The sequence below is a fragment of the Pipra filicauda genome, unplaced genomic scaffold, assembly GCF_003945595.2.
Source record: "Pipra filicauda isolate LSUMZ 115617 unplaced genomic scaffold, ASM394559v2 scaffold285_size1263560_pilon, whole genome shotgun sequence".
Taxonomy (NCBI): domain Eukaryota; kingdom Metazoa; phylum Chordata; class Aves; order Passeriformes; family Pipridae; genus Pipra; species Pipra filicauda.
Window position 1 is genome coordinate 209622 of NW_024104404.1, and position 24645 is coordinate 234266.

General features: G+C 47.1%; 2 protein-coding genes across 2 annotated transcripts; one reads left to right on the forward strand and one right to left on the reverse strand.

Moving 5' to 3' along the window:
• Positions 1 to 228: 228 nt before the first annotated feature.
• Positions 229 to 1919, forward strand: RPL36 (ribosomal protein L36). Its single transcript, XM_027724464.1, has 3 exons — positions 229 to 441; positions 1119 to 1253; positions 1786 to 1919. Exons 1-3 carry the CDS (start codon positions 349 to 351, stop codon positions 1873 to 1875), a joined length of 318 nt encoding a protein of 105 aa, XP_027580265.1. The 5' UTR covers positions 229 to 348; the 3' UTR covers positions 1876 to 1919.
• A 1045-nt stretch (positions 1920 to 2964) lies between these two features.
• On the reverse strand, positions 2965 to 22288 carry LONP1 (lon peptidase 1, mitochondrial). The gene is made up of 18 exons (XM_027724463.2): positions 22060 to 22288; positions 19974 to 20062; positions 19452 to 19571; positions 17653 to 17881; positions 17072 to 17133; positions 16365 to 16494; positions 15907 to 15990; positions 13952 to 14172; positions 12422 to 12560; positions 10175 to 10353; positions 9518 to 9605; positions 8800 to 8922; positions 7956 to 8072; positions 7520 to 7660; positions 7269 to 7434; positions 6113 to 6321; positions 4693 to 4857; positions 2965 to 3358 (listed from the first exon to the last, which is right to left on the reverse strand). Exons 1-18 carry the CDS (start codon positions 22231 to 22233, stop codon positions 3194 to 3196), a joined length of 2601 nt encoding a protein of 866 aa, XP_027580264.2. The 5' UTR covers positions 22234 to 22288; the 3' UTR covers positions 2965 to 3193.
• Positions 22289 to 24645: the final 2357 nt, after the last annotated feature.

The following is a 24645-nucleotide window of genomic DNA, read 5'->3' on the forward strand; positions in this document are numbered from 1 at the left end:
GATCCCCATCCCCTCACACCGCACAAGGCACACAGGACCCCCCCATCCCCTCACACCGCACAGTGACCCCCCCATCCCCTCACACCGCACAGTGACCCCCCCATCCCCTCACCCCCCCATCCCCTCACACCGCACAAGGACCCTCCATCCCCTCACACCGCACAATGACCCCCCCATCCCCTCACACCGCCGCCCTCTCGGCCCCGCCCGCGGCCGGAACCGTCCCCGTCCCGGCGCCCCGCGCGCGCTCGCTCCTTCCTGTCGGGCGCCATTGCCGGGGTACCCGGCGCTCGCGTCCCGTTCCAGTTCATCCAAATCCATCCTCGCCCATCGGGCCGCCCCGCAGCCATGGCCATCCGCTACCCCATGGCCGTGGGCCTCAACAAGGGCTACAAGGTGACCAAGAACGTGTCCAAGCCCCGGCAGTGCCGCCGCCGCGGGGTGAGTACGGGGCTGTGCCGGCCCGCGGTGCCCCGGGCCCGCCGCTCCCGGTGCGGGTGTGTCCGTGTGTCCGGAGCGGGGCCGCGATTCGGGGCCTTCTCCGTGGGGAGGCGGGAGGGCTCGGAACCCCCGCGCTGCCCGTGACAGGGGCCGGGCAGGGCCCGGCCGGGCGGGCCGGGGAGCAGTGGAGGCTCAGGGGCTTCTGGAGCCTCTCCCACTCTGTTTCTCTTGGTAACGACAACAGGCGACCCCCGCAAAACTGCCCAGTAATGACGACTCGGAGCTGTCCAGGTTCGCTGAGTGCGTGGGTTGCTATGAGGCATTAACGCATCTGTGCCTTTCATCCGCTCTGATTCAGTGCTGGCTGTAGCTGTGGTGTCCGAGGTGTGTAGCAGTGGAAACCCTCGGGATCTCACGACCCCGCTTTTTCCAAAAACGGTGGTGCTGCCAGCGTGTGAAACCCCCCGTCTCGGGGCTGGAGTGAGGACAGACCAGCACACCTGGCCAAGCTCACACGCTCCGTGGTACCTGCCAGGGATCAGCTCCCCTGGGACATCCAGCAGCAGGGGCTGGTTTTGGGGCCTGAGCCCAGAGTGTGTCTCAGCCCTTTGCAGTCCCGCCAGGGTAAACCAGCACATACGTTCCTTGTGATCCACGTATCCCCTCCCTCCCCACAGCGCCTTACCAAACACACCAAGTTTGTGCGGGACATGATCAGGGAAGTCTGTGGCTTCGCGCCCTACGAGCGCCGCGCGATGGAGCTGCTGAAAGTGTCCAAGGACAAACGTGCTCTCAAGTTCATCAAGAAGCGGGTAGGTCAGTCCATCCTCCTAACGAGGATGGCAAAAACTGCTGTGTCAGCTTTCTGTTTTTCTGCCCTTGCTTTGGTATACTTGGCTTCTTAATTATTTTTTCTGTTGTTTGGGAAGTTACTGGTGTAATCTGAAGGAGTGAAGGGGATGGTCCTTGGCTTGGGTGGGAGAGCAGGAGATGGACACAAAGGTACCTAGCCAGAAGGGCCCCAAGCTTGGGATCCAGGTTTGCCATGCTGTTTTTACATGGTTTGCATGTCTGGTGGGAGGAGAACAGCACTGATGGAGGTTGGGTACCATTAACCAGGAGACTTCTGATGGGATTCCTTGAGGGCAGCAGTGAGAGCTGAAAACAGCTTCTTCCTCACCCCAAATAACTGTGTAGAAGTACCACTGAGACGTGATGGCAGCCCCCTGGCTGGAGGTTTTCAGGACTTTACCATTCTGCCTGGTTTTGAGTAGTGTCTGCAGTGACACCTGCAGCAGCCCCAGTCTGTGCTGGGTGAACACTGACTGCCCTTTCTCCCCACAGGTTGGCACTCACATCCGGGCCAAGAGGAAGCGGGAGGAACTCAGTAATGTCCTGGCAGCCATGAGAAAAGCTGCTGCAAAGAAGGATTGAGTTGTACAGGCTGTAACACAATAAAGTCCTTTCTCCCAAAACCAGGGTAGTGTTGGTGGTACATGTGCTTCAGCAGGTGCTGCTGGGGATGCTGACAAGGCCCTGAACTGCAGCCATCCAGAACTTGCATCACTGGTTTATTTTACCTGCAGCTGCTGATACTGGTGTGCTGTGACTTATTCTAGAGGGGAATCCTCCAGACTGTGTGGAGTCTCAGGGCACAGAAGTCTCTGCAATAGCTAAATACCTTCTCTCACCTCCCAGTCTGTCTCCAGACCTAAATGGTGGTAAGAGGGAAGTCAGTGGGCAAAAACTGCTGTTGAAAATAGTAACTACTTTGCACTCCCTTCCTCAGGGCACATCAGTCTGTTCCTTGTGCAGCTTTTCGTGCTCCTGTTTCCCCTTGTACTCTCTGTTCACCCCTGCCTTGTGCAGTGTGTTAACAAGTCATGAGAGAGACCTGGAGTCAGCAAGAACTCTCTGGACTTCAGCAGGTGGACTTTTTCTGGGCTCCCTTGCTGTGAAATGATGAAGACTGTTCTTCCTGCACAAGGAAATACTTTTCAACTAGACTTCATGTAACTATTCTTCCCGTCTTTAAATTCCTTTTTCTTAGCATTCCTTGTAAGATGGAAGTATTTGAGTTCTCTGGCCCCCAGGCCTGTGCTTACTGACATAAAACAGTCATGTCACAACACTCTGTGAACATGAGAGAACTGTTGCAGAGGCACAGGCCATCTGTGGTGCAGCACAGTGCTGACTGCTGACACTGCTCTTCAGCCTAGATCTGCTCTCCTTAAGCCTGGAGTTCTTTGGGGTGCTCTGAGCTGTGACTGACCTTGGAGAACCACGTTCCTTCAGCAGCTGAATGTACCAGCTCTGCTGAACTGTCAGTGTCCCCTCAGCCTAGCACAGGCTTCTAAGCCAAGACAGATTTCTGAGAGCTCCTTGCCTTCCACCACACCAGGAACAAAAGCTGCACATCAGCCCAGCTCTGGGTGTAGTGTTCAGTGTTTTCCCACAAGCTGTATTGAGATTTACAGTGAAATAACTGAAACATCTTCAATGACAAGAGACCAGACCAGCCCCGCTGCTGGTGGCTGATAACAGCCCGTTCCTTGGGTAAAATCAGAAATGCTTTATTGTGGATCATAATTCAGTATTAAAGAGTGAGAAATCCTTTATTCTAGCAGAGCCATCATTCATTTCAGCAGCTGCGCAGCAGCAAGAGCTCCATGTCCCCTCCAGGACTGCCCCCTCACCCATCCCTGGGCAGGAGGGACTGACCACCTTCCAGCCCTCGGGGCACGGGCTGTCGTCATCCCCCGGCGAGATCCAGCTGTGAAAATGCTATATCAAATACCTCCTTGTAGTGTTCCACAAAATGCACTTCCAGTCCCTCTGTAATGAATCCAGCAAGGTCATAATAATCCTTTTTGTTCTCTGATGGCAGAATGATGCAGGTAACACCCGCCCTCTTCGCCTGTGGGGAGAACCAAGTAGGGCAGTCTGTTGAGTCCTAGGAATCCCTCCATCTGCCAGAAACACCCTTCCCTATTTCTGAACCAAGAGCAGTTATTAGAACCATGATCCAGCTTTACTCTGTTCTTTGGAGAGCACCAAGGGCATTCCTGACAAGATGTCACCAGGGTGGAGCATGTTCTAGATCTCCCCTCAAGGCCCAAAACACACACTCCAGTGCCACCTCAGCTGCAGGGACAGATGGAGGGGGGCACATTTTAGGAGGATTATGTGAGCCCACTAGGGGATTCTCTAGAACCATTCATACTATTTTAGAGTTTTAAGTGTCTGTTCCAGCTTGGGTGAGGATGAAGCTTAGGACGAAAGCAAGAGTTAGAAACAGGTTATCAGACCAACCTACCCCATGCATACCCTTAGCAACATTCTAGAGAGCCTTTTCATAGGGACAGATGCCCTGGAAGGGGCATGGAATGCAAAGCTGCCCCTCCTGGGACAGGTTTGTACCCCTCACTTTTATGGGTGATCCTGCATTTAGCCCTGTGACCCCTCACAGTCCTGCAAGTGCAGCCAGTCAGTGCCACAAGACATTGTGAGCACAGGCAAACAAACAACTACCCATTTTCAAGTCACGTGAGGAAAAGAAATCACACTGCACAAGGCTGCAGCCCAAACAGGTCTGGGGACAGAACGCTGACGTGGAGCCCCGGCTCAACAGAGGAAGAGCTAATGCTCCTGAATACAGAAAAATGTGTGTGGTGCAGGGCTTATGTAGGCTGGAGTTGTGCAGAGGAAAAGTAGGGAGAGAGATTCAATGCTTGGAAAGGAATTCTGAAAACTGCAATGGGTTGAAACCAAAAATACAAGACACTAAGTTCCCTTTTTTTCTAAAACAGATATCTGTATGAAATGTTAAGTCAGACAAATTCACGCTGGAACAGAGCCTGGATGTTAAGGATGTACCTTATGGATTCTGTCAAATCTCCACTGGATGCCCTCCTTAAACAGGCACTTCAACCCAGCACAGATGACTGAACTGTGCCAGTCTGTGACAGAGCAGACAGCTCTCACAGTCAGTTAAGGCTGTTACCTTCAATTCTGCCAGTCTAGGTGGAATTGAACTAGGCCAACACAGCTGCCCTGGCACAAAGCCTGGGGTCCCATCCCTTTCCTTACAGCCAAGATCCCCGTGTTCCCCTGCAGGATTCTCCACCCTGTGGATGGAATCAGTGCCTGTCCCACTGCAAGGAGCAACCCCTCTGGCTGTCCCAGTCCCTGCTGAGCCCAACCCAGGGCTCTCTCCTGGACGATGCACAGACACAAGAGAAGAGCTCTTACCGCAATAGTCTTCTCCTTGATTCCACCAACAGGCAGAATTTTTCCAGTCAATGACACCTCTCCAGTCATGGCTACGTTCTGCCTCACTGGGCAATTCATGGCCAGCGACAGCAGAGCTGTCACTATGGTACACCCTGCGCTTGGTCCGTCCTTCGGGGTTGCTCCCTGTTTGAAAAAAAAACAACAAAGCACAACACTCCTGCCTTCAGCTCCTTCAAGGAGCAGCAAAGCCAGACAGCACCTTTGTCCTTGCTGTTTTAGCATTGCCCCAATTTCACAGGGTCTCACAGAGGTTTTTGAACAAGTGTCACTGATGGAATCCTGTTATCTCAACTGGCTGATCTGTTAACAACTGTGGCATTCCTCACCTTATTCACGAGGAATGATCCACGAGTCCACAATTTGGTTTCTGGCCTGATGCCACCACCATACTTTTTGGACTCAGGACTTTGAATAAGCAACATGAGTGAAAAAAAGAGCACAAACACTCTGAAGTTCTTTGTTAGACCTAAGCCAACTATGGAAACAAGAAACAGAAGTCAACAGCACAAGGGAAGACCTTCAAGAGTCACAAAATAGAGGAGGACAATACTGAAAATCATTCAAGGCAGAAGAGATCATTCATATATAAAGCCCCACAAAATCCAGGCCTAAACTAGTGACAGTCTGGATTTATCTAAGATCAAACAGATCTTTGAGGTAAGCACAGAGGAAAGGAATGTCTGAGAGGGAGCAGAGACACAGATATTGTCTGCACTTTTCTGATCCTCCAGGAAACAAACTCACAGACAACACCACAGTACCTGCACAGACACAGAGGAAAACTTGGGCACAATCACAGTACAAAACCTGCCTTCAGTAAAGCACCTGCCCAAAGCCTGTTACACAGTGTGTGAGCCTCTCTGATCACTGTGTGCATTTATTTTCAGTCCCAAATATTGAAGAAATGCTATCACTGCCATTATAGGGACTTGGAACCATGGCACAGAGACCAAGAGTAGTATTTTCAATTATGTGTAAATGACCTGAAGCCTTTATGAAGGCCCACTAACACAGAGACCTAAACTTTGGTGCCCTTGTAACTTCATATGAACTTTTATCCAAATCACTTATCTCTGTGTCACAGTTTCCTCCCACCCTGCACAACCAGGGCCAACAGCCACAACAAAAGCTTAGGATTCCTTAGAGCATTATCCAAGTCCTGTATTCTTGCCACGTGCTTGTTGCAGAAAGGAGTGGAAACAGCTCATAAGAAGACTTTCATGGGAACCTGAGGAAAACATCTTCATTCCTAGGTTTTACTGCTAAAAGAGGGCATTTCTGCAGCATGTGGACAAGTGAAAAGCCTTCCAGCTTCATGTCTAGGGGAGCAAACCAGCCTGGCTGCTGTGCATGCTCTGTGAACTCTGCATCAGTTTACCTCTGGCACATGCAAGTGGATATGAGAAGACATAAGAAAGTCATTGTCGGGGTCCTTCTGCATCAGAAAGGCTCTTGCAAACGTGTAAGCAATTTTGGCACTCTCTTTCATTACATCTCCCAGTTGCCCTGTTACTTCAAGGGACCCATCCTTGCTCTCCTTGTCTTTGGGTCGCCTCAGGGAAGTTTCAATAAATAGAGTAGAACCTCCTAAGAAAGAAAAGAAAAACAACATCCTAAGAAATGAAAGGAAAATCAAACCAGAAGGGTGATGCAGAAGCAACATCAGGAATATCAAACTGAGCCTCTGTGATCAGACACTAGCCTTGGGTAAAGAGCAGCTGAAACCTGCTCCCCAAATATGCTCAGGAAGGCCAGCTAGAAACCTCAACAGTCTCCATTCACTGCTTTTTTGGACTTCACTCTACAAACACAGATGCAACCCCTATTTAGTGGAAATAATCAAGTTCTTATAATGGTTGCAGGCTCCTTCCTTCCAGAGAGTAAGATGAGTTTATATTTTAACACACTTCTAGCCACTTCAGCTCTCCGGTGCCAGACATCTATTTACCTTCTCCACCATAATGATCATTTCCCTCTTAACCACTTGAATTGTACCCAAGATCAATTTGAGTATGCAGGGGTCATCTCCTTTGCTGCGTGTGCTGTATTTCCATCGTGTGGTGCAGATAACCCCCTAGTATAATCCAGAGGAAGGTAACAGCCAACTGCACCCACCCAGAGAGTGCTGGAACACCTGTGCCTGCCCTCCACAAGCCAAGTCAGTGCTGGGTATCACTGGCAGACACAGCTGTGCTGTGTCACAGAGGCACCTCCTGCTGTTAAGGAAGCAGACAAGGTCTTGTCCTCTCACAGAAGGCTTATGTTTAGTCACTGCTGTTCCTAATGTATGTGGTTCATATGGGATATGGAGCTCACAGAGAAAACGTGCAGGCCCGAAGTGAAGATGAGCCTGGGTAAGAGAATAAGAAAGGCTCCATCCTTCAGGGAAGTAGCAGTCAGGAGCCAAAGCCAAAGAAGTTCATTTTACTGGTGCCAGTAGAAGAACTTCAGTGGACTCAGGAGGGAAAATTCGGTTTGACTATCACATTGAATTTTTGAAAATCAGACATTAACCCAGAACTGGTTTGTCTCACCCATAGCTGTCCAGGCCAGACCCATCACCACTCCTGGGGGAGTGGTCTCGTACATGCGATCCACAGTGAAGATGGGCTTTCCCACAAAGTCCTGCAGGTTTTCAGGTGTCACTTGGACCGTCTCTGCTTCTCCACTCACAATTTTATAGGCAGATTTCCGCAATACCTGGGTGAGAGAGGAATTTGTCTCTGTAGAAAAAGCTAAGAAGGCTGAAGCACAGTGGTCACAGTTACACATAAGTTTCCCTCACCTTTTCTACTTGCTTCTGCAGATTCCTCACCCCACTCTCTCTGCAGTACTGCTTGATGAGCACAGTCAGGACATCTGATGTGATTTTGGCTTTGTTTTCATCCAAGCCACACAGAACTCGTGCTTGAGGGACCAAGTACCTCTGAAAGAAATAATCCCCCACATCCTTCTGTTAGTGTTTTTTGACAAAAGCCTGGTGGTTCCAATTCACTCAACCCCTCTCTGCTGCTAGCTCAATGCCCTTTTCTGGTGTCCTCAGCCTATGGAACACTGGAGTTACTTTGACTGGGCATTCAAATCAAAGGAACTCTGTCCAAAATACTACGAGCCTAATTTTTTTGGGGCACACTTGGACATAAAATCAGCCTGAATCTGCCAAAAAAAAGGTTTTATCAGCTGCAATAATTCAAAGCACAACAGTGGTTTGTTTCTCTTACCTCGGCAATCGCAAGTTTCTCTTCTGCTACATATCCTGACACGTTGATCACTTCCATCCTATCCCGCAGGGGCTCTGGAATGGTTTCTGTCACATTGGCAGTACAAATAAAAAGTACCTGGAAGCATTAAAAGATCATATTAAGCACTTTCCTTAACCTGCTGCTTTAGTCCAAGCAACAGTTCCCAGGTTCTGCGTTCCTCTGTCTGAAGGGCTACAGCAAATTCATCCTCTCTGTGGAATCTGGTTTTTATTAGAAGAGAAGTTTTAGATTTTAGAACTATGTAGTAGGAAGTTCCTTACCCCCAAAATAAATGGTTAGAAATACACGTAGCACAAACTGAGAAATCAGAATGGTCTGATCTGGACCAGAAAACTGGGGAGATCTATATCTCCTTTGTAAGTTCTTTTTACCTTCTAGGAAATTAGCACAGAACGACCCAGTTATCTATGCCTGTTCCTAATCCATCAATTCTGCAATTAATGTCACCTATACAAAAAGAGCAAAGACAACCAATTTCAAAAGCTTTGATACCAGCTTTAGGCCACCTCCCTTGACATCAACTCTGCCAATCATTACATAAAAGGAAAAATCCTGCCTATTTTAGCAGAGACCACACATCTGTGTCTTGCTGGCTCTGCAGGGAGCTGGGCTATGGGACATAAGCTGGTGATCATGTTCTCTCATGTAAGAACTTCAGTTAAAGCCAACTCTTGCAGAGATAGCTGTACACCACTCATGTCCCTTTCCAAATTAATAAAGTGTCAGCATCTTTTCAGGGACAGATACACTGATACACATTCATACATTTCAGCTCTACAACCTCTGCAGAAGAGAAAAATACCTTTGATAAATCCACAGGAACGTCAAGATAATGATCCAAGAAGTTAGAGTTCTGTTCTGGGTCCAATAGTTCTAGAAGGGCTGAGGATGGATCCCCTTGATACCCTCTTCCTATTTTATCTACCTGTGGGAGAAAAAATTTTAATGCTCTGAGAAGTTCCTTACCACGATAAATTCTCGAGCAAAGATTTTTTTTCAAGGCTCCATCTGAAAATCTTCCTGTGTGTGTTTATAAACATCCACTACCACACTTCAACTTTTCTGTGCTTTCACCTAAATCTCCACAATCATCCTTCCTGACTCATTTATTCTCAAATCAGACCACAAATTGACTAAGCATCTTATTCCTTACAGTCTTGCTTTAGACATGCTAAGAGAGTGACTCTTGCTAATAATCACATGGGCAACAGTGGTTTTGTGCACAGTGATGTGCCCACACCAAGGTCAGGAACACAGGAGCTATGGAAGCCTCTGAATATCCAGCCAGGTCCATTAGGATCCTTGTGATCCAAACAGCCACAATTTAATGAGAAGGGCAGAACTAAAATTTTAAAGTTGGATTCTGTTATAGGAAGAGAAAACAAAGGGTCTAAGGTATTACTGGTCACCCAAAGAACTTGAGAGCCCAGCCTCATTTAAATAAAAAACCCCTGGGATTTTTAGGAGAGTTATTGCTTATCTTTAAGAGCAAAACCTGGAATAAAGACCAAATACCTCACCTCATCGATCAGTATAAGTGGATTCTCTGTCTTGGTCTTCTTCAGACACTGAATGATTTTTCCTGGCATTGCTCCAACATATGTCCTCCTGTTTTATCAGAGGGAACCATTTAGGGAACCATTGCAAAGTACAGCACACATCACAGAACAGGTATATCCTGCTGGGAAACAAGTCTTTATTTCTTCTGCATCTATCAAAAGCATTCTCCATCACTATACTAAGCATCAAGATCCATCTAGTCTGTTCCTAGTAAAGAACAGACATGAATTTTGGCAAAATACTCCTGGACTATAGTTTTTATCTTTAGTTTTAACCACTTTTCAATTAGAGGAAAGCAAAGAGGTAAGGCTGAGAACAGACATGTTTGAATTTACTGGGTTTTGGGTAAAGAAATGTTAGAAAAGGGAATGTTTCATTCCCTTACTCGAGAGGGACAAAAAACGAAGAGCAGTGTAAATCAAAAGATACACTGAAGGAACAAACTGTTCATAGCAAACCATAATCTGCTAGAGGGAACTGGTATCCAGGAACAACCAGCAAGGGCTGGCAGAACAGAGGTGAAAATTACACACACTGTCCAACTTCGGTTGGGTTCCTATTTTGACAACATCAGTAAACACTGGTGGAGAGAGAAACTGCTGCAGTTACACACTGACCTGTGTCCTTTTATTTCTGCTACATCAGTCATCCCCCCCACGCTGAAGCGGAAGTACTCCCTGTTCAGGGCTCTGGCGATGGAGCGGGCAATGCTGGTTTTGCCAACCCCAGGGGGGCCATAGAAGCACAGAATCTTGCCCTGGGTGGATCCTCGTAGCTGGCTGACTGCTATAAACTCCTGCAGAACCGAGGAAGCACCAGCAGTGAGCAGAAGGCAACAGCAGCAACACCAAAACACGTTTGTTATCAGGTCAAGCAGTGAGCATTATGCACAAAGCTGGTTCTCAAAGAAGCTGGGGAGGGCAAGGGGAAAAGCTAAGTCAGGATACTGGGGCACCTCTTTTCCCTCTGGTTATTTACACACTTGGTTGCCGCTGTGTTCTGTGCTCTGTCCTCATCTCACCAGGAGAAGCAGTCTCTCTCTCCACTGTCTGAGAGTGAGAAGACAGACTTCTTCTCCCAGCTTCCTTAGTTCTCACCTGAATCTCTCAAGCTACATGTGAGCATCTCCTACTGGACCACTTCCTCTGTGCTCAGTTAAGCTTGCATCTTTTCACACTTCTATGCCAGACAACCCTCAAGTAACACTCAGCAGCTGAGGAATCAAAAGATACCAGTTCAGAACTGAAGTCTCAACTGCTTATACACTTACAGTAAAGGAATGATGTGCAAGTGGTCAAAGAGATGCACTTCCCCTTTAACAAGCCAGTTATTTAGCAAAGATAAGCCTTGTCTCTTCCCTCTACAGCAATACTACACAAGGACCATAGCACCAATCCAACTAAGGCTCAAACCTCTGCAGATATTCCTTGGTACCTTAAAATCCTCAGCCTCACTTGCACTGCTGAAACACAGGAGCCTTCTCTGTGTCACATCACTAATCAAAGCCACAGGCCTGTCTGATGCAACTCAGTCTATTTGTGTATAAAGGCTGGGCCTAGTCAGCAGGAGTAGTGCTGGCAAGCAAGAGACAAGACTGATACTCAGAAGGGTTATTATCTGCTTGCAAGTGTGCCACAACAGGCTTACCACAAATCACTGAAAATAATAAATCAGACAGCAGGATTTAGTCACAAGTCTTAGGCACTAGTAAGGGAGACCAGCCCTCTTTGGCTGTCAGCAAGGAGGTACTTCACCTTTATCTTTTACCAGAAGAGACTGGAACAAGGCAATTTAATAAAAGCAAAATCCCAGGGTGTCTAAGAATTTACTATCCATTATATTTAACAACATTGTACTATTGGTTTAGTAGATGTCTATATGGCTTCTGTGCACAACAATTACTGAGTGGCCTAAGTACCATCAGTGCTGTCCCCAAGGTAACATGAAGCTCTGAGAACAGTAAAAGAAACTGCTGTAATTACTACAATTTGGAAGGAAATGGCCAAATTGAAGGCCAGCTACATTCAACAGCTTCACCAAATCCACTGAGCTCTCACTACAATTTGCTAATGCAGAGTCAGGATCTCCACCTGCCTCTCCCTCCACTTGGCACTCTCATGCACTTGCCCAGTACAGCACAAATCCTGCCTGCACTGGGATTGTCTTTCACTGCTTGAATGCATTGGCTGCTGCGAGGGGGAGTCTATTCCTGTCCCCTGGAAAGGCAGGCAGTTCCCACAACAAGCTGTTGAAATTTCTGCAACCTGTTGCAATTGTCTGCTCTGATCAAAACCAGCTTCCCTAACCACAGCAAGCAGAGGCAGGACATACCCAAGCAAAAAGTGACAGATATTGCAGAACAAGGCAACACTGAAAACTACCCTGGCCTTTTTTTTATGAGGCACTGCATTGCACAGACTGCAAACCTTTCAGCATCCAGCTATGGGGACAGGGGAAGGTTGTGAGGCAAACATGCACCTTAGCTAACTTCTCCTCTCTTTAGTGCAGCCATGAATAGAGGCTCAGTGTGTTGCAGAAAGGCTGTAGCTCTGTCAGTCACGTGGAACGAGTCTCTGAACAGACTGATTAAAACCCAGAGACTGCTTGCCTTGGACACTTCCTCACTTGCTCAGCATTAAGTGCAAACCAGTACACTGCAGTTTGAAATGAGAATGCAACCTTCCTTGCCACAAAAAATTAAACACATTAACTAATCACCAGAACACTCAGTTCTTTCATGTAGCTCTCTGTTTGATCCATGAATTAACACCAATACAATGGAGAGCTACACTCTGAAACACATCCAAAAATGCCTGATGCTAAGCAGAGTGTGAAATGGGACACACTGCCTGCTCCTGCCTTACCAGAATTCGCTTCTTGACGTCATCCATTCCATAGTGATCCTCCTCCAGAACTGCCTGGGCTCTGCTCAGCTCCAGGTTCTCCTCACTACACTTTCCCCATGGGATGGATGTCAGCCAGTCCAAGTAGTTTCGTGTAACACTGACAGAAACACACAAATGAGAGGGATTTGACAACAACCAGCTCATGTCTTCCTCCACTGCCTTCCGAAACAATCTCACCAGGACAAGTGGGATATAAACTACCTGTGGAAGTGAGGCTATGGAAGGAACATCATTACCTGGACAGTCATTGCTAACTGTCATAGGTTTGAAAAGAGATGATGGTTTTGGTGTAGGGCTGTCTCCTGTCTGAAAAGGAGCAGGACTGCTTGTACACTCTACACCATGTCAACTGTTTAGATCAGATTGCAAAACTTAGAAATAGAAAACCAGTTTTCTCTGTCTCCCCAGTAGACAAAGACAAGGTAAAGAAGAATGATTCCTGGCTCAGAAGCAAGGAAAAACAGCTGGATGTAAAACACCACAGAGAAGGATTTAAGACTGGGAGGTAAGGATGTCAGGGTGGAAGTTAACGACAGAGATAATCACCATAACCAGACTCAGGAGAACTTGGGTGTGTCAAAGCAGCACTCACTGTTCTAAAACTGCACACTCAGGCCAGAGGTTCAAACACACAGGGAGGTCTGCAGGGTGCAGTAAGTGGGAAGTTGTGCACAGCAATGGACATGGCCAAGCACAGCTCAGCTGGCTGGGCCCAGGATTCACCCCACGCCAACAAAGCTTGGGCTTTTTTCCACCCAAGTACTTCCTCTGCAAACTTGTAACCACTGTTACTACCCTGAGGGAAAGGGAAAGGTACTAATGCTGGCTGGGAAGCCCAGTGTGTCTTTTCTATCATTGCCAAGATGCTGCTCATTCAAATGATGTGTTTGTCCTCAAACACAGTCTTTTACTCCATAAAAGACACTTTTAAAAGCAAAGACCCAGGACATTACAGAGCTGATGAGTACACCAACTGCTGTATTGTTCAGCACATTCTGACTCAACAGATAAATGTTCAATTTGAGCTCAGTTTCTGACAGCCCATGTCACAGATCATGTGTTATGAACTATTCCTTTGCAATTCCAACCCTGCCCCAACACTTCAGGGGTCACCTCAGGCAGCTTAGCCAAAGTCATGTGTTAACAGCTTCTCTTCTCTCACAATATTGAAAATACAAGGAAAGTACAAGGAAGAAGAGCCAAAATTAAAGGCAGAAAAAGAAACACTGCACATTTCACAAGGTGGAACTAACTGCAAATTTTTTATGAGACTGCAAGAGAAGACCTAAAATGATCAAAAGAGGTAAACTACAGAAGTAAACACAGGCAATTTGGAGAACAATCCTATAATCTGATCATATGCTACGTTCAGAAAAAACAACTATGACAACAAGAGAAAAGAAACTCTTAAGACCTTTGCAGAACTGCATTGATTTCTCTCATTCTCCCAACCAACCCTGACACCAGAGGACACAGCCAAGCACTCACTTGAATTCTGAGGAGTGATTATCCAGCAAACCCAACTTGTTCAACTCTTCATCAATCACATCCATGACGTGTTTTGGCACTACCAGGTCCTTTAGTCGCTCACGGAATTTCTCTTCTATGGCATCCTTGTCCTCTTTTTCCAGACCTAGTTCTTTCTTAATGATCTTCAGTTGCTCTTGGAGAAGATACTTGCGATGTGTTTGCTTGATCTTCTCCTCCACCTGGACAAAGCAACAAATACAGTGATCTGTTCCTGGTGCAACCCATCTAACATCAAATGCTTCCAAATACTTCTCAGTCATGATGTTCCCAGCAACTGGCAATACTACTTGGGAATTATTTGCAGCATGTTATAATACATAAAGGGACTCTACAACATTCTCCAGCGCCCACCACATCTTGGTGGCCTTTACTTGCCATCATTCAGTGCTACAATGTTTTGTTTGTGCTGGGGAGACCAAAAGCTGAGCAGAATAAGCCAGATGTGATCTCCTTAGTGCCAAATAGAAGGGACTGACCATTTCTCTCTACCTGTTGCCTACACAGGGCAAGTGGAGCCCAGTATGCAGTTGGCCTTCATTGCCACAAGGACAGTGTGCTAATTCATGGCAAGCTTCCTGCACGCCAGGGCTTCAAAGTCCTTTCCTGTAAAGCTGTTTTCTATCCTGGTTATTTCAAGCCTGGTGTGGCACTATGAATTTCTCTTTGCACAACCTGAGGAGGTTCTTACTGACTCCCTGATGGACATCACTGGTAGCTGGCTGCAGTTAGACTTCACCTTGTTGATGACAACCCTTTTTGCCCAGTAGTCTAGCCAATTTTTTCACCCACCTTGTATTACATCCTTCCAGTCTGTAACATCCCAATTTGGTCAGAATACTACTATGGCTGACCTCAACAAAGGCCATGCAAATGTCAAGGTACACAACAGTCACTGCTGGAATCATAAAATCATTCAGGTTGGAAAAGACTTCTGACATCATCTAGTCCAACCATTAACCCAGCACTGCCAGCCCCACCACTAAACCATGTTCCCCTTTTGTCCTCCAGGCCTTCTTATCAGAGAAGACAATTAGGCAGTTTGCTTTTGGAAAATTCCTTCTGGCTCTTCCAAATCCTGTCCTCCTTCATGTGCCTGTACAGGACTTACAGGAGAATTTCCCCCATAATCTTGGCAGGGACTGAGGCAGGCTGACATGCCTTCAGTCTCCCTGATTCTCCTTCTTGGAGGTGGGCATGGCATTTACCTTTTTCTTCTTTCCAGGAACCTCCCCAGTCACCACAGTGTTTTAAAGATGAGTGAAAAAGCCAAAATACTGACATTGATAAGCTCCCTCTGCATCCTTCAGTGCATCCCATCTGATCCCACAGACTTCATCCGTCCAATTTGTTTAAGAAGTCTCCAACAATTCCAACCCTGGTCCAAAAGCATTTTACACTTAACATGAATTCTAAAAGCCCCAGTTATTGGGATTAAAAAACCCACGAACTTTTGACTCAGTATAGTCAAGTATTTGTACTTCATATACTTCATTACCATTTTGATGCAGTTATTATATTCTGATTAAATCTTACAACAGACAGGAACTACTGCAGTTCACAGGAGTTAGCAGAGGGTCTTTCAAAGTAACACTGTGCTATTTACACTATTATATTCTATATACAGTGTTATGCTGTATATTGTTACACAGGTGCTCGGTAAACTGCACACCTCTAGGATTTATCTGCTTGCATGAAATTACAATTGGACACAATTTAACAGCAGATGTTGTAGCCTCATGTCTCGTTACTTCTCCCATGTGCATGAAAAAAGGCATTTCTAACAGAAGAACAGAAAATCTTAACTCTAAATAATGTCCCTTTGGAGTGTGTACTGTTGCCTCGCTGCAATAAGCATCACAGCAGTGGACATTATATAAACACACATAAGGTTATTTGTTACCCAAAAACCTCACCTCTCTTCCCAGACGCTGCTGAAGTTTGCTCAGCTCATATTCCTTTTTCAGAAGGGAAAGGGCTTTGTAAAGCCGTTTGGGAATCTGTAAAAGACACAAAATGAGTTTTGAGATGCTGCACCCTTGTCAACTCCTGGTGGGAAAGGCAGAATAAAAAATTCCCACAGGTTTTCTGGGAGAACTCTCCAGCACCTGCAATGTGGAAAGACAAACTTGCAGCAATTCCACAGCATGCAAAGAAAATTATTTGTCACCAAAGATGCAGTGCATCAGTAACTTTGCAGAATAAATCAGTACTAATGATTTACTAAATCCTTCAACAGGAATCTAGTCACTGATGTTAACATATCATCAAACAGCACTGAAGTCTCCTCTGCATCGAGGCTGGTAAAGAAAACGTGACATACAACAGATGGACTGATTCTATCACATCACTTTACTTAAAAGCTTCATCTTACACTGGTTTCTTCCAAGATGTCTTGCAGCTCGTGTGACTCTGCCCCTGTTAGGGCTGCCCCCATGTCACTCAGATAGATGGGGTTATCCACGACACGCTGGCCAGCCTGCATCATCTGAAGCACAGACTCTCTGAAAAAAAGGGTGACAAACCCCAAAATGCTCTGTGAACCTTTACATTCAAAAGGGAGTATCCTTATTTACTTGTTGTGACAGTGCAAACAAACGAAACGCAGCTCAGTTTCATAGCAACTTTTATTAATTTCACTAAATCAATACTAAGTAACAAACACATAAATCACTTGATTAAAGGAATGGTCACTGAGACATAAAATCAAATATATGAAATGCTCTCCTAACAGGTATGTAAGATTTTTTGATGCCAGTACGCCAAGACTTTTATCCTGCTCATATTACATGGATTAGATCATGATACTCATTGTAGTGAGCTTCACTTAGACCCAGGTCACCTGCTTTAGGACTTAATCATCCTACCTCATTTCGAAGTTGCACATCATGTTTTCAAAACTTCCCCTCTGTTTCCAATATTGGATGATAAAGCTTACATCCCAAACCAAAATTCTAGGTGACAATTCAGCAAATATCTCTTCTTCATTACAGCAAAAAGACAAGTGGAACAGAAAATCCCAGCATACTCCAGCCTGAGAAGATGCTGTTCCCAAAGCAGGGCAGCATGGGAAAGACATACCTGTACAAGGGATTCAAGGCAATGATGTCCCGGATTGTTTTCACAATTTCTGCAGTAAGTGCCTATAAACACAATAAAAACTTAATCACCAAAAGAATGGAAAAGGACAGGCAGAGCCTCAGTACAAATATGACATTCCCCAGACCCTGGCCACCCACTGCAGTGCTGTGCTGATGGTACTTGGTGCTGGGGAAGTTGGTGCTCAGGGGAAAGGCAGCAGGGCCTGCAGGCTGCCTGTCTGTGTGCACAAAACTTGACTGGCTCTGGACCAGCAGGTACCATCAGGCTGAGCACTCAAGCCATCTTTAAGCAAAGACTCAGTTTGATGGAGGACATCACACAGATTTAAACACAGCCTCTTCACTCAGCAACTTCTTGAAGTCACCAGTTCTAAGGAATTGAGCTGCTGTAATAAAAATCCACTACTTTCATATAATCCCCTCGTGCAGTGACTGTGAAAAGAAGGAACTGGTTTCTGAAGCCAGAAATTAGAGCCTGATTTTAGAACTCTTCCTTTTAAGCGAGAAATGCAGGTGCAATTCTACAGGACAAGCCCAGGCTTGTGTAATTAATTCACTTACTTTAACCTCTTCTGTGATCTGAAAATCTTCATGAACCACGTTCTCTACTTCTACCATGAGAACTTCCTGCGAGGAAGCAGCTACAGGATCCAGTACCAGTTCCACAGCCTGGTCCTTCGCTCCAGGCTCCTCTTCAGCCTCTTTCTTAGAGCGCTTTTGTTTCCTCCTCATTTTCTGTTTGTTCTCAGGCTCCTCAGGCTCAACCTCCAGTTGCTTGTTTATACGAATCCTGAAAGCCAAAAGAAACCAGCAACAATCAATCCCCCTGTTAATCTGTGATTTCAGCTCTTCAGCATGAAAAGAAAAGTGTCTAAGTTGTATTTCGAGTAAACTAAAATTTCAAACTTTGACAAAGGTGACCAGCTGTACTTGTTCTGACAAGATTTAGCTTTTGGTTCATTTTATCAAAATAAGGCTTGATTCAGTAAAACAGTAGTAAGTGGTAGATCCTGACAGGACTTACTAAGTAAATTTACAATAAGTAAGTTGCCAAACAAAAAAGTTAACCGGCCACTGAATTAGCCTATTGGTACCAGCAACTTTTGAGTACTCTTGTCAACAGAATACCACACACAACTAAGTTCAAAACATTTTCTGGAGGGTGAGGTTGCTGGTGGTGGCAATCAGTGCTGGGTAGCAGAACGTTCTCTTGCAGGTCACCTGGAACAGAGTCTGGCAGCAGCCAAATGGCCACTCAGCACCCAAACAGCCCCAGCTGCTGCCCTGACCCAGAAGGCATCTAGAGGGTGTAAGGGGAGAACTAAAAGAGGGATACAGAAAGGAGAGGACCCACATTTACAGGACACCACATTTCGTTATTTTGGCTGCTGACACAGGAGTTTCCTTTTCTGTGTGTTTCCCTATAAATCCTCCTCAAATCTGATATCCAGTGGGGTTCCCATGGACATGACTGACCAGTGCTCTGTGTCTCAGCCTATAAAGACCAATTCCCAAATCAGACCTTCAGAATCCAAATCCTTCCAAGTTACAGGGAAATATTTCTATTCCAAGTAAACCAAAACCAGTAGCTGCCTATTTCCAAAATCTAACCAAACACAGTTGTGCTTTGGTAATGCAGCAGGTGGTCTAAGACTTCATTTGAAAGGGAGTTGACTTGTGAACTCACATAAATTCAGCTTTGACATGTACTGCTCATTCTTTGCTGTCCAGAAGAAATGCAAGTGAAGTAAAGTGAGTGGAAGGAAAAAAAGCCATGCTTCAAAGCAAAACTCATCCTGGATCTGTTCCCTGCCGTGTTTCTGTCCTTGTATTTTTAATTCTAATGGAAAGGAATTATTTGATGCTTTTAAAAATACAATTTTATATTGTCTTAGCTCAAAATATTTGGCAAAAATAGCAAAATCTATATTTTCAGCAATAATCCTATTTTCTTCAGTTCACTTCTGGGGTAAGATTATGTAGGCAAGACATAATTACAGGTCTGGACTACCTTTTTTTTTTTTTTAAGTAGAAATACTGGCTTGAATTATTACAGAGAATTCTTTTCACCATTACTAAAGCTTGCTGTACTTGTCACAGTAACTGCTAAACTTCAGCTTAATGACTGTTTCCTTGCATCACATCACAATTTACATGAGAATGCCATGCTGTCTCTTCCTTTTGCAGTCAGAGCTGTGAGAGTACCTGGAATATTGGGGTACCAGAGCACTCTCAGGATACAGTGTGGTAACAAAGCAAAAGCTTGTGTAGAAAAATGCATATAAGTGGTGAAACCAATAAGGGGATCTCCCTGTTCACACAGATGTCTGGTGAGATGCAGTGAAGCACCAGTAACCAACCTTCGGTGTCCCATGACTATCATCCTCAGCTTGTCTCCAAGGTCCTGCATTTCATGGATCTGGACAAAAGTTCCCATCTGGTAGATCTCATTCAGATCCTCCACCACGTCAGATTCGTTGCTATTGAGCAAAAAAATTGGGGTAGATATTCAGAAACTTGAGAGAGCAGGTCAGGTTATAAAAAGAAAGAAACAATCACCAGCTGCAGAACTTTGAATTTAGGAGCAAAGACACTTAATCCCCACTGTTACCACCATGTAGCCCCTTTTCAAACCATCCAAGTATTCAGATAGCTCATCTCCTTCCCAAACAGCAGCCTCTTCTAAAGACTCTGGCTCCCAGCAGTGCTGGTGGTGGCAACAAAAGCTGGCATAGCATGAGGATGGTCCAAGACTAACCCCAGTTTCTGCAATACTATCCAAGGCAGGGAATTGCAGATGATAGTTTTTAGTGTAAATGCAACCCAGACACAGAAACAGCTTATTTTTGTATTTTTCAAAAAGACCAAGAGAAACAACTTACTTGTCATCCTTTTTAAGGAAAACACCTGCATAAGGCTGGGCAAGACGAACTTTCCTCCTCAGCAGCTCAACCAGCTTCTTATTTTTCACCTAGGACAACAAGTATGGGATCAGAGGTGGATTTTCTGTAAGCTTTGCACTCTCAGGGTATAAGGCCAGGCATGGTGACACCCTACAGCGAAATTATGAAGTTTGAGCATGTATTTCTCTAGTTTTGCCCCCATTAGAGGACAGTAATATGGAAATGGAAAAGTATTAGAGAAACATGACATTTCAGTATTTAAAACAAGTCACTTCAGAGTCAAGATAAGACAAGCTCAAAGGCAGGGGGAGGAACTAGACCTAATCTGCACAAGTCTTACAAGCAAGAAACCTCTCAGTCACTTGAACAGCACCTTGTAAGAGCTTCTGTTGCCATTGCTGTTCCTTTCCCCTTCCATACCTGCATGTCCCAGCTCTCCACTCCTGATGGGGAACTAGTTCACCCTTCCCCATCAGTTGCCTGAATTCTGCTCACCAATTCTGTTTAAATCCTCTTCTCCAAAGCCCCCTCTGCTCAATTCCTCTCCTACACACACCAGCCCACCTGAGTCCCTGCTTTGAGTTTCAGCCAGTATTTCTCCCTGGTTTACTTTCTCACTCCCTTCTGCTCTCTGGACGCCACACACCTGCCCCTGGCAGATCTCCCAGCACCACTGGAATGGTTATCACAGCAGGCTGAATCCTCGGTGACCAAAAAAATTAAGTCCTTGTGAATTCTGCTGTTGCATGAACTTAATCTGCCAACCACTGAGTGTTCTCCAAAGCCATGGACAGAAGCTGCATTGCCCAACACTTTGGTAACAACCAGCATGGTTCTGACAGAGCAGCAGGAACAATACCACCACTGCTGGCCTGTTCTACTCTTGGCACACCTATTTTAATTTTGCACGATGTTTAGCACAACTATGCTTATCAGTGTCACAGATACTAACAGAAAGAAAATTAATAACTCCTTATGCACCGTAGAGACTTCACGTTGCCCAGAAATGAAGTATTAAATTGCAGCACAATGAATTTGCAGGGTAAGAGAGAACATTTAGCAATTCTGTAAGACACTGCTGAACTGCGCATTGAAATCAATGGCTTTTATATATGTGTTGTATGATTGCATGTCTAGAGATCTTAATAATATATAACCTTCTCCTTCCCCCAACACATCTATAAGGACAGTAAAAGTTGTACATATTAGATTTGAACATGCAGAAAAATACTACAGTAGAAATAGCAATAAATAATACTACAGGAACAAGAAAATACCGATTCATTTTTTGTTACATTTACTTCAAAATCAGACTAGTAAAACACTAGAGAGGCACAAAAATACAAGTACTTGTTCCAGAATAGGTTTCATTTCCGGAGAAAAAAGTATTTCTGACCTGTGAGCCCAAGTCACACATCAATGCTATAACTTATAGCTCTTAAAAATCCATATGGGGTGCAGGGGGGAAAGGTCACACTCTGAAACGGTGACTGCCATCCGCATGTCCCGGCACCCTCCTACGCCTCCTGTGATGCTCCACACCGAACTCCTGCTTTCTCCTTGCACCTCACCAGCACGGGTCTCGGTGCTCTGCCACCAAACCAAGGGCACGTTTGCTTAACCTTCATCAGAGAACACGGAGAAGACAACAAACTCCGAGGGAGCCTGTGTGAATCGCTGACCTTCCCGTCAGAAGCAGCGCTGCTGACGCAATACCTGCGAAACTTCGACTGTCCCAGACAAAACCGCTATCGCGACAGGCCCGGCGACAGAGCCCGAGCTGAAGGCCGAGCAGCGGAGGTCACACCCGCCCTCCCCGCCCTGCCCGGCGCTCTGCGGTTCAAGGAACCTGCCAAAGCAAAGGGCGCGGCCCTGAGAAGCGGCACCGCCGCTGACCCCGCACGGCCGGGGCTGACACCGCCGCGGGACCCCCGGCCGGGACCGCCGGCCCGGGCTGAGCCGCCCCCGGCAGCGCTGCGAGCGGGCCCGGGGCCCCCACGGCGGCGGTTCCCGGCCCGGCGGGGCTGAGCTCCGGCCCCGGCCCGCGGGCTCGGCGGCCGCTCACCTCGATGATCTTGATGAAGCGCGGGAAGACGGGGTTGCGCGTCACGGCGATGAGCGGCACGTTGGGGAAATGCTCCGGGACGAGCAGCGGCGTCAGCGCCGTCATGACCGGCCCGGCTCCGCCGCCCTCCGCCCCGCCGCCGCCGCCGTCCTCGCCGCCGCCGCCGCCCTCCATCGCATCGCCCCCCGGCACACCGCCGGGGCTGCGCTGGTGCCAGCGCGGGCCGGCGCTGAAGGCGGCGCGGGCGGCTGGCGCGGAGCCCAGCGGGGCCGGGGGAGCGGCGGCGGCGGCGGGAGCCCAGAGGCGGCGCCGCGCGGGGCCCAGCGCGGGCCCGGGCACCGCGGGCCGCCAGCGCCCGCACAGCCGCCACCAGCGCGCGGCCGCCATGCTGCCCGCGCGCCCCCGACGCTTCCGCCCTCCCGGCAGCGCCGGCCCCGCCCGCCCGGGGTCGCGTGGCCGCGCGCACGTCCGAGCCCGCCCCAGGGCCGCGGGTTCGAGTCCCGGCCCCGGCCCCGGCCCCGGCCCCGAGTCCCGGCCCCGGCCCCGGCCGGGTGGGTGCCTGAAGCGGGGCGCGGCCGGCGTGAGGGGGGTTTGGCCGCTGCCCCAGCCTTCCTTCTCCTCCGCGGTCCCCTGCAGCCGGCTGCCCAGACCGCTCCCGAATACCTGCAAGGATGGAGACTCCATAACCTCTCTGGTCGCCCTGTGCCAGTGCTCCAACACCCTCTCGGTAAAAAAGCGTTTCCTGATGTTCAGGGGGAGCCTCCCGTGTTTCAGTTTGTGCCCATTGCCTCTTGTCCTGTCTCAGGGCACTACTGAGAGAAGAGCCTGGCTCCATCTTCACCCCTCCCGATCTACACTGACAAAATCCTTCCTTTTGTTATAAGTAAATGAAACTTAGGCTAAAATATAGCAGCAAAATTTATTAAAGATTTATATAAATTGCAGATAAGCCAAACAGCGCACTGGGCTGCCGGGGAGACCCCTGCTCCACACACGGCCAGCAAAGCAGTGGGCAAAAGCAGTAATCTTTATACCATTGTCGATTCCCTTCCCACAGTCACTTGTTATCCCTCTATTGGATTCGAGTTCGCAGGTCTGGGTCTGGTTGGTTCTTTTGCAAGCTCGCTTTCAGTTGCCAGGTACTTCCCTTTCCATAGTTTTAGGTAATTTTTCGTCCTTGAGGCCTACTGTGTGAATCTCTTCCACATGTCCATCTTGGATACTTTTTATCGTCTTCCTTCTTGACCCTTTGATCCTTGTCCTTCCCGTCGTTACTTTAAGCGTACACTTTTAGACAATATACAAAAGACTTATTCAGTAAGGCATAACAACTTGTTTTGTCAGCTTAGAAACTGCAGCTGCAGGGCTATCAGCTTATAGTACTGACAGATTAATTGCCCATTCTGTAACTTACAGTCCACCGGCCTTAACAGAACCTTGATTACAATTATATATATATATATATATATAAATATAACATGCAATACTATTAAAAGAGTAAATTACTACAACTATTACAACTATTACTACTACTAATTCGATGAGTAAATTACTTTACTACTACTAATCTATTACACTTTCTGCAGGCTGAGCAGTCCCAGGTCTCCCAGCCTTTCCTCAGGGGAGATGCCCCAGTCTCTCCATCATCTCTGCAGTCCCTCCCTGGACTCTCTCCGGTGTGTCCGTGTCTCTCGCAGTGGGGAGCCCACACCAGGACACAGCACACGGGCTGTGGCCTCCCCAGTGCTGAGGGTGGGATCCCATCCCCGCCCTGACAGGCCAGGAAGGGCAGGGGCACAGCAAAGGCTCGGGTTCAACTCAGCACCTGCCAGAACCCTCAGGTCCTTCCCCACAGAGCTGCTCCCCAGCAGGTCAGCCCCAGCACGTGTTGGTGCACGGGGGGTTATTCCTCCCCACGGAGCAGGACTTTGCATTTCTCTTGGCTGAGCTTCATGAGGTCCCCAGTAGCCCGTTTTTCCATCATGTTGAAAGATTAAACAAAATTTGAAGAGTCAAAGGACCCTTGAGACTTGTCTCAAGGTGGTATTTGGTGAGAGGACAATGGGCAATGGGCACAAATCGAAAGATAAGTTCTATTTTAACAAAGAAAAGCTTTTTTTACTGTGGGGTTGATTGACTGCTGGAACAGGTTGCCCAGAGAGGGCGTGGAACCTACATCCTCAGAGATGTTCAAAATCCAACCAAAGTCCTGAGCAGCCTTTGCTAGCAGCTTTCACTTTGTGTAGATACCATGCCATTAATGCAACATTTTAGTGAGTAATGTAAACCCATTATTGTTTATGCCTCAGACACCTTTTCCACATAACCTTTTTGTTGGCGTAGATTTTCCAGTTGGAAGTATGTGCTGCACATGAAGCAAGCCTTGTGCAGCCTTGCCAGTTTATGGATATATGCCAAAAATGGCATCAAAGTAAAAGCTTTAGGGAAAGGCCTTGTAAAAATCTGAGATTAGTATTTGACTCACGACATAAGCACGTGGAGATGATGCTAAAAGCAACACTCCTGACTTTGTAAGGTCACGGTCAGGAGGAAAAATAATAGGAAAAAAAAAATCATGGAAAAGCA

Excerpts from the sequence above, each read along its gene's own strand:
- RPL36 (XM_027724464.1), top strand. The coding sequence starts at position 349 with ATGGCCATCCGCTACCCCATGGCCGTGGGCCTCAACAAGGGCTACAAG. Across the intron at positions 442-1,118 it reads GGCAGTGCCGCCGCCGCGGG|CGCCTTACCAAACACACCAA; the intron begins GTGAGTACGGGG and ends CCCTCCCCACAG. Across the intron at positions 1,254-1,785 it reads TCAAGTTCATCAAGAAGCGG|GTTGGCACTCACATCCGGGC; the intron begins GTAGGTCAGTCC and ends TTCTCCCCACAG.
- LONP1 (XM_027724463.2), bottom strand. The coding sequence starts at position 22,233 with ATGGAGGGCGGCGGCGGCGGCGAGGACGGCGGCGGCGGCGGGGCGGAG. Across the intron at positions 17,882-19,451 it reads ATAGTCATGGGACACCGAAG|GATTCGTATAAACAAGCAAC; the intron begins GTTGGTTACTGG and ends TTTGGCTTTCAG. Across the intron at positions 9,606-10,174 it reads GCAGAAATAAAAGGACACAG|GAGGACATATGTTGGAGCAA; the intron begins GTCAGTGTGTAA and ends CTGATAAAACAG.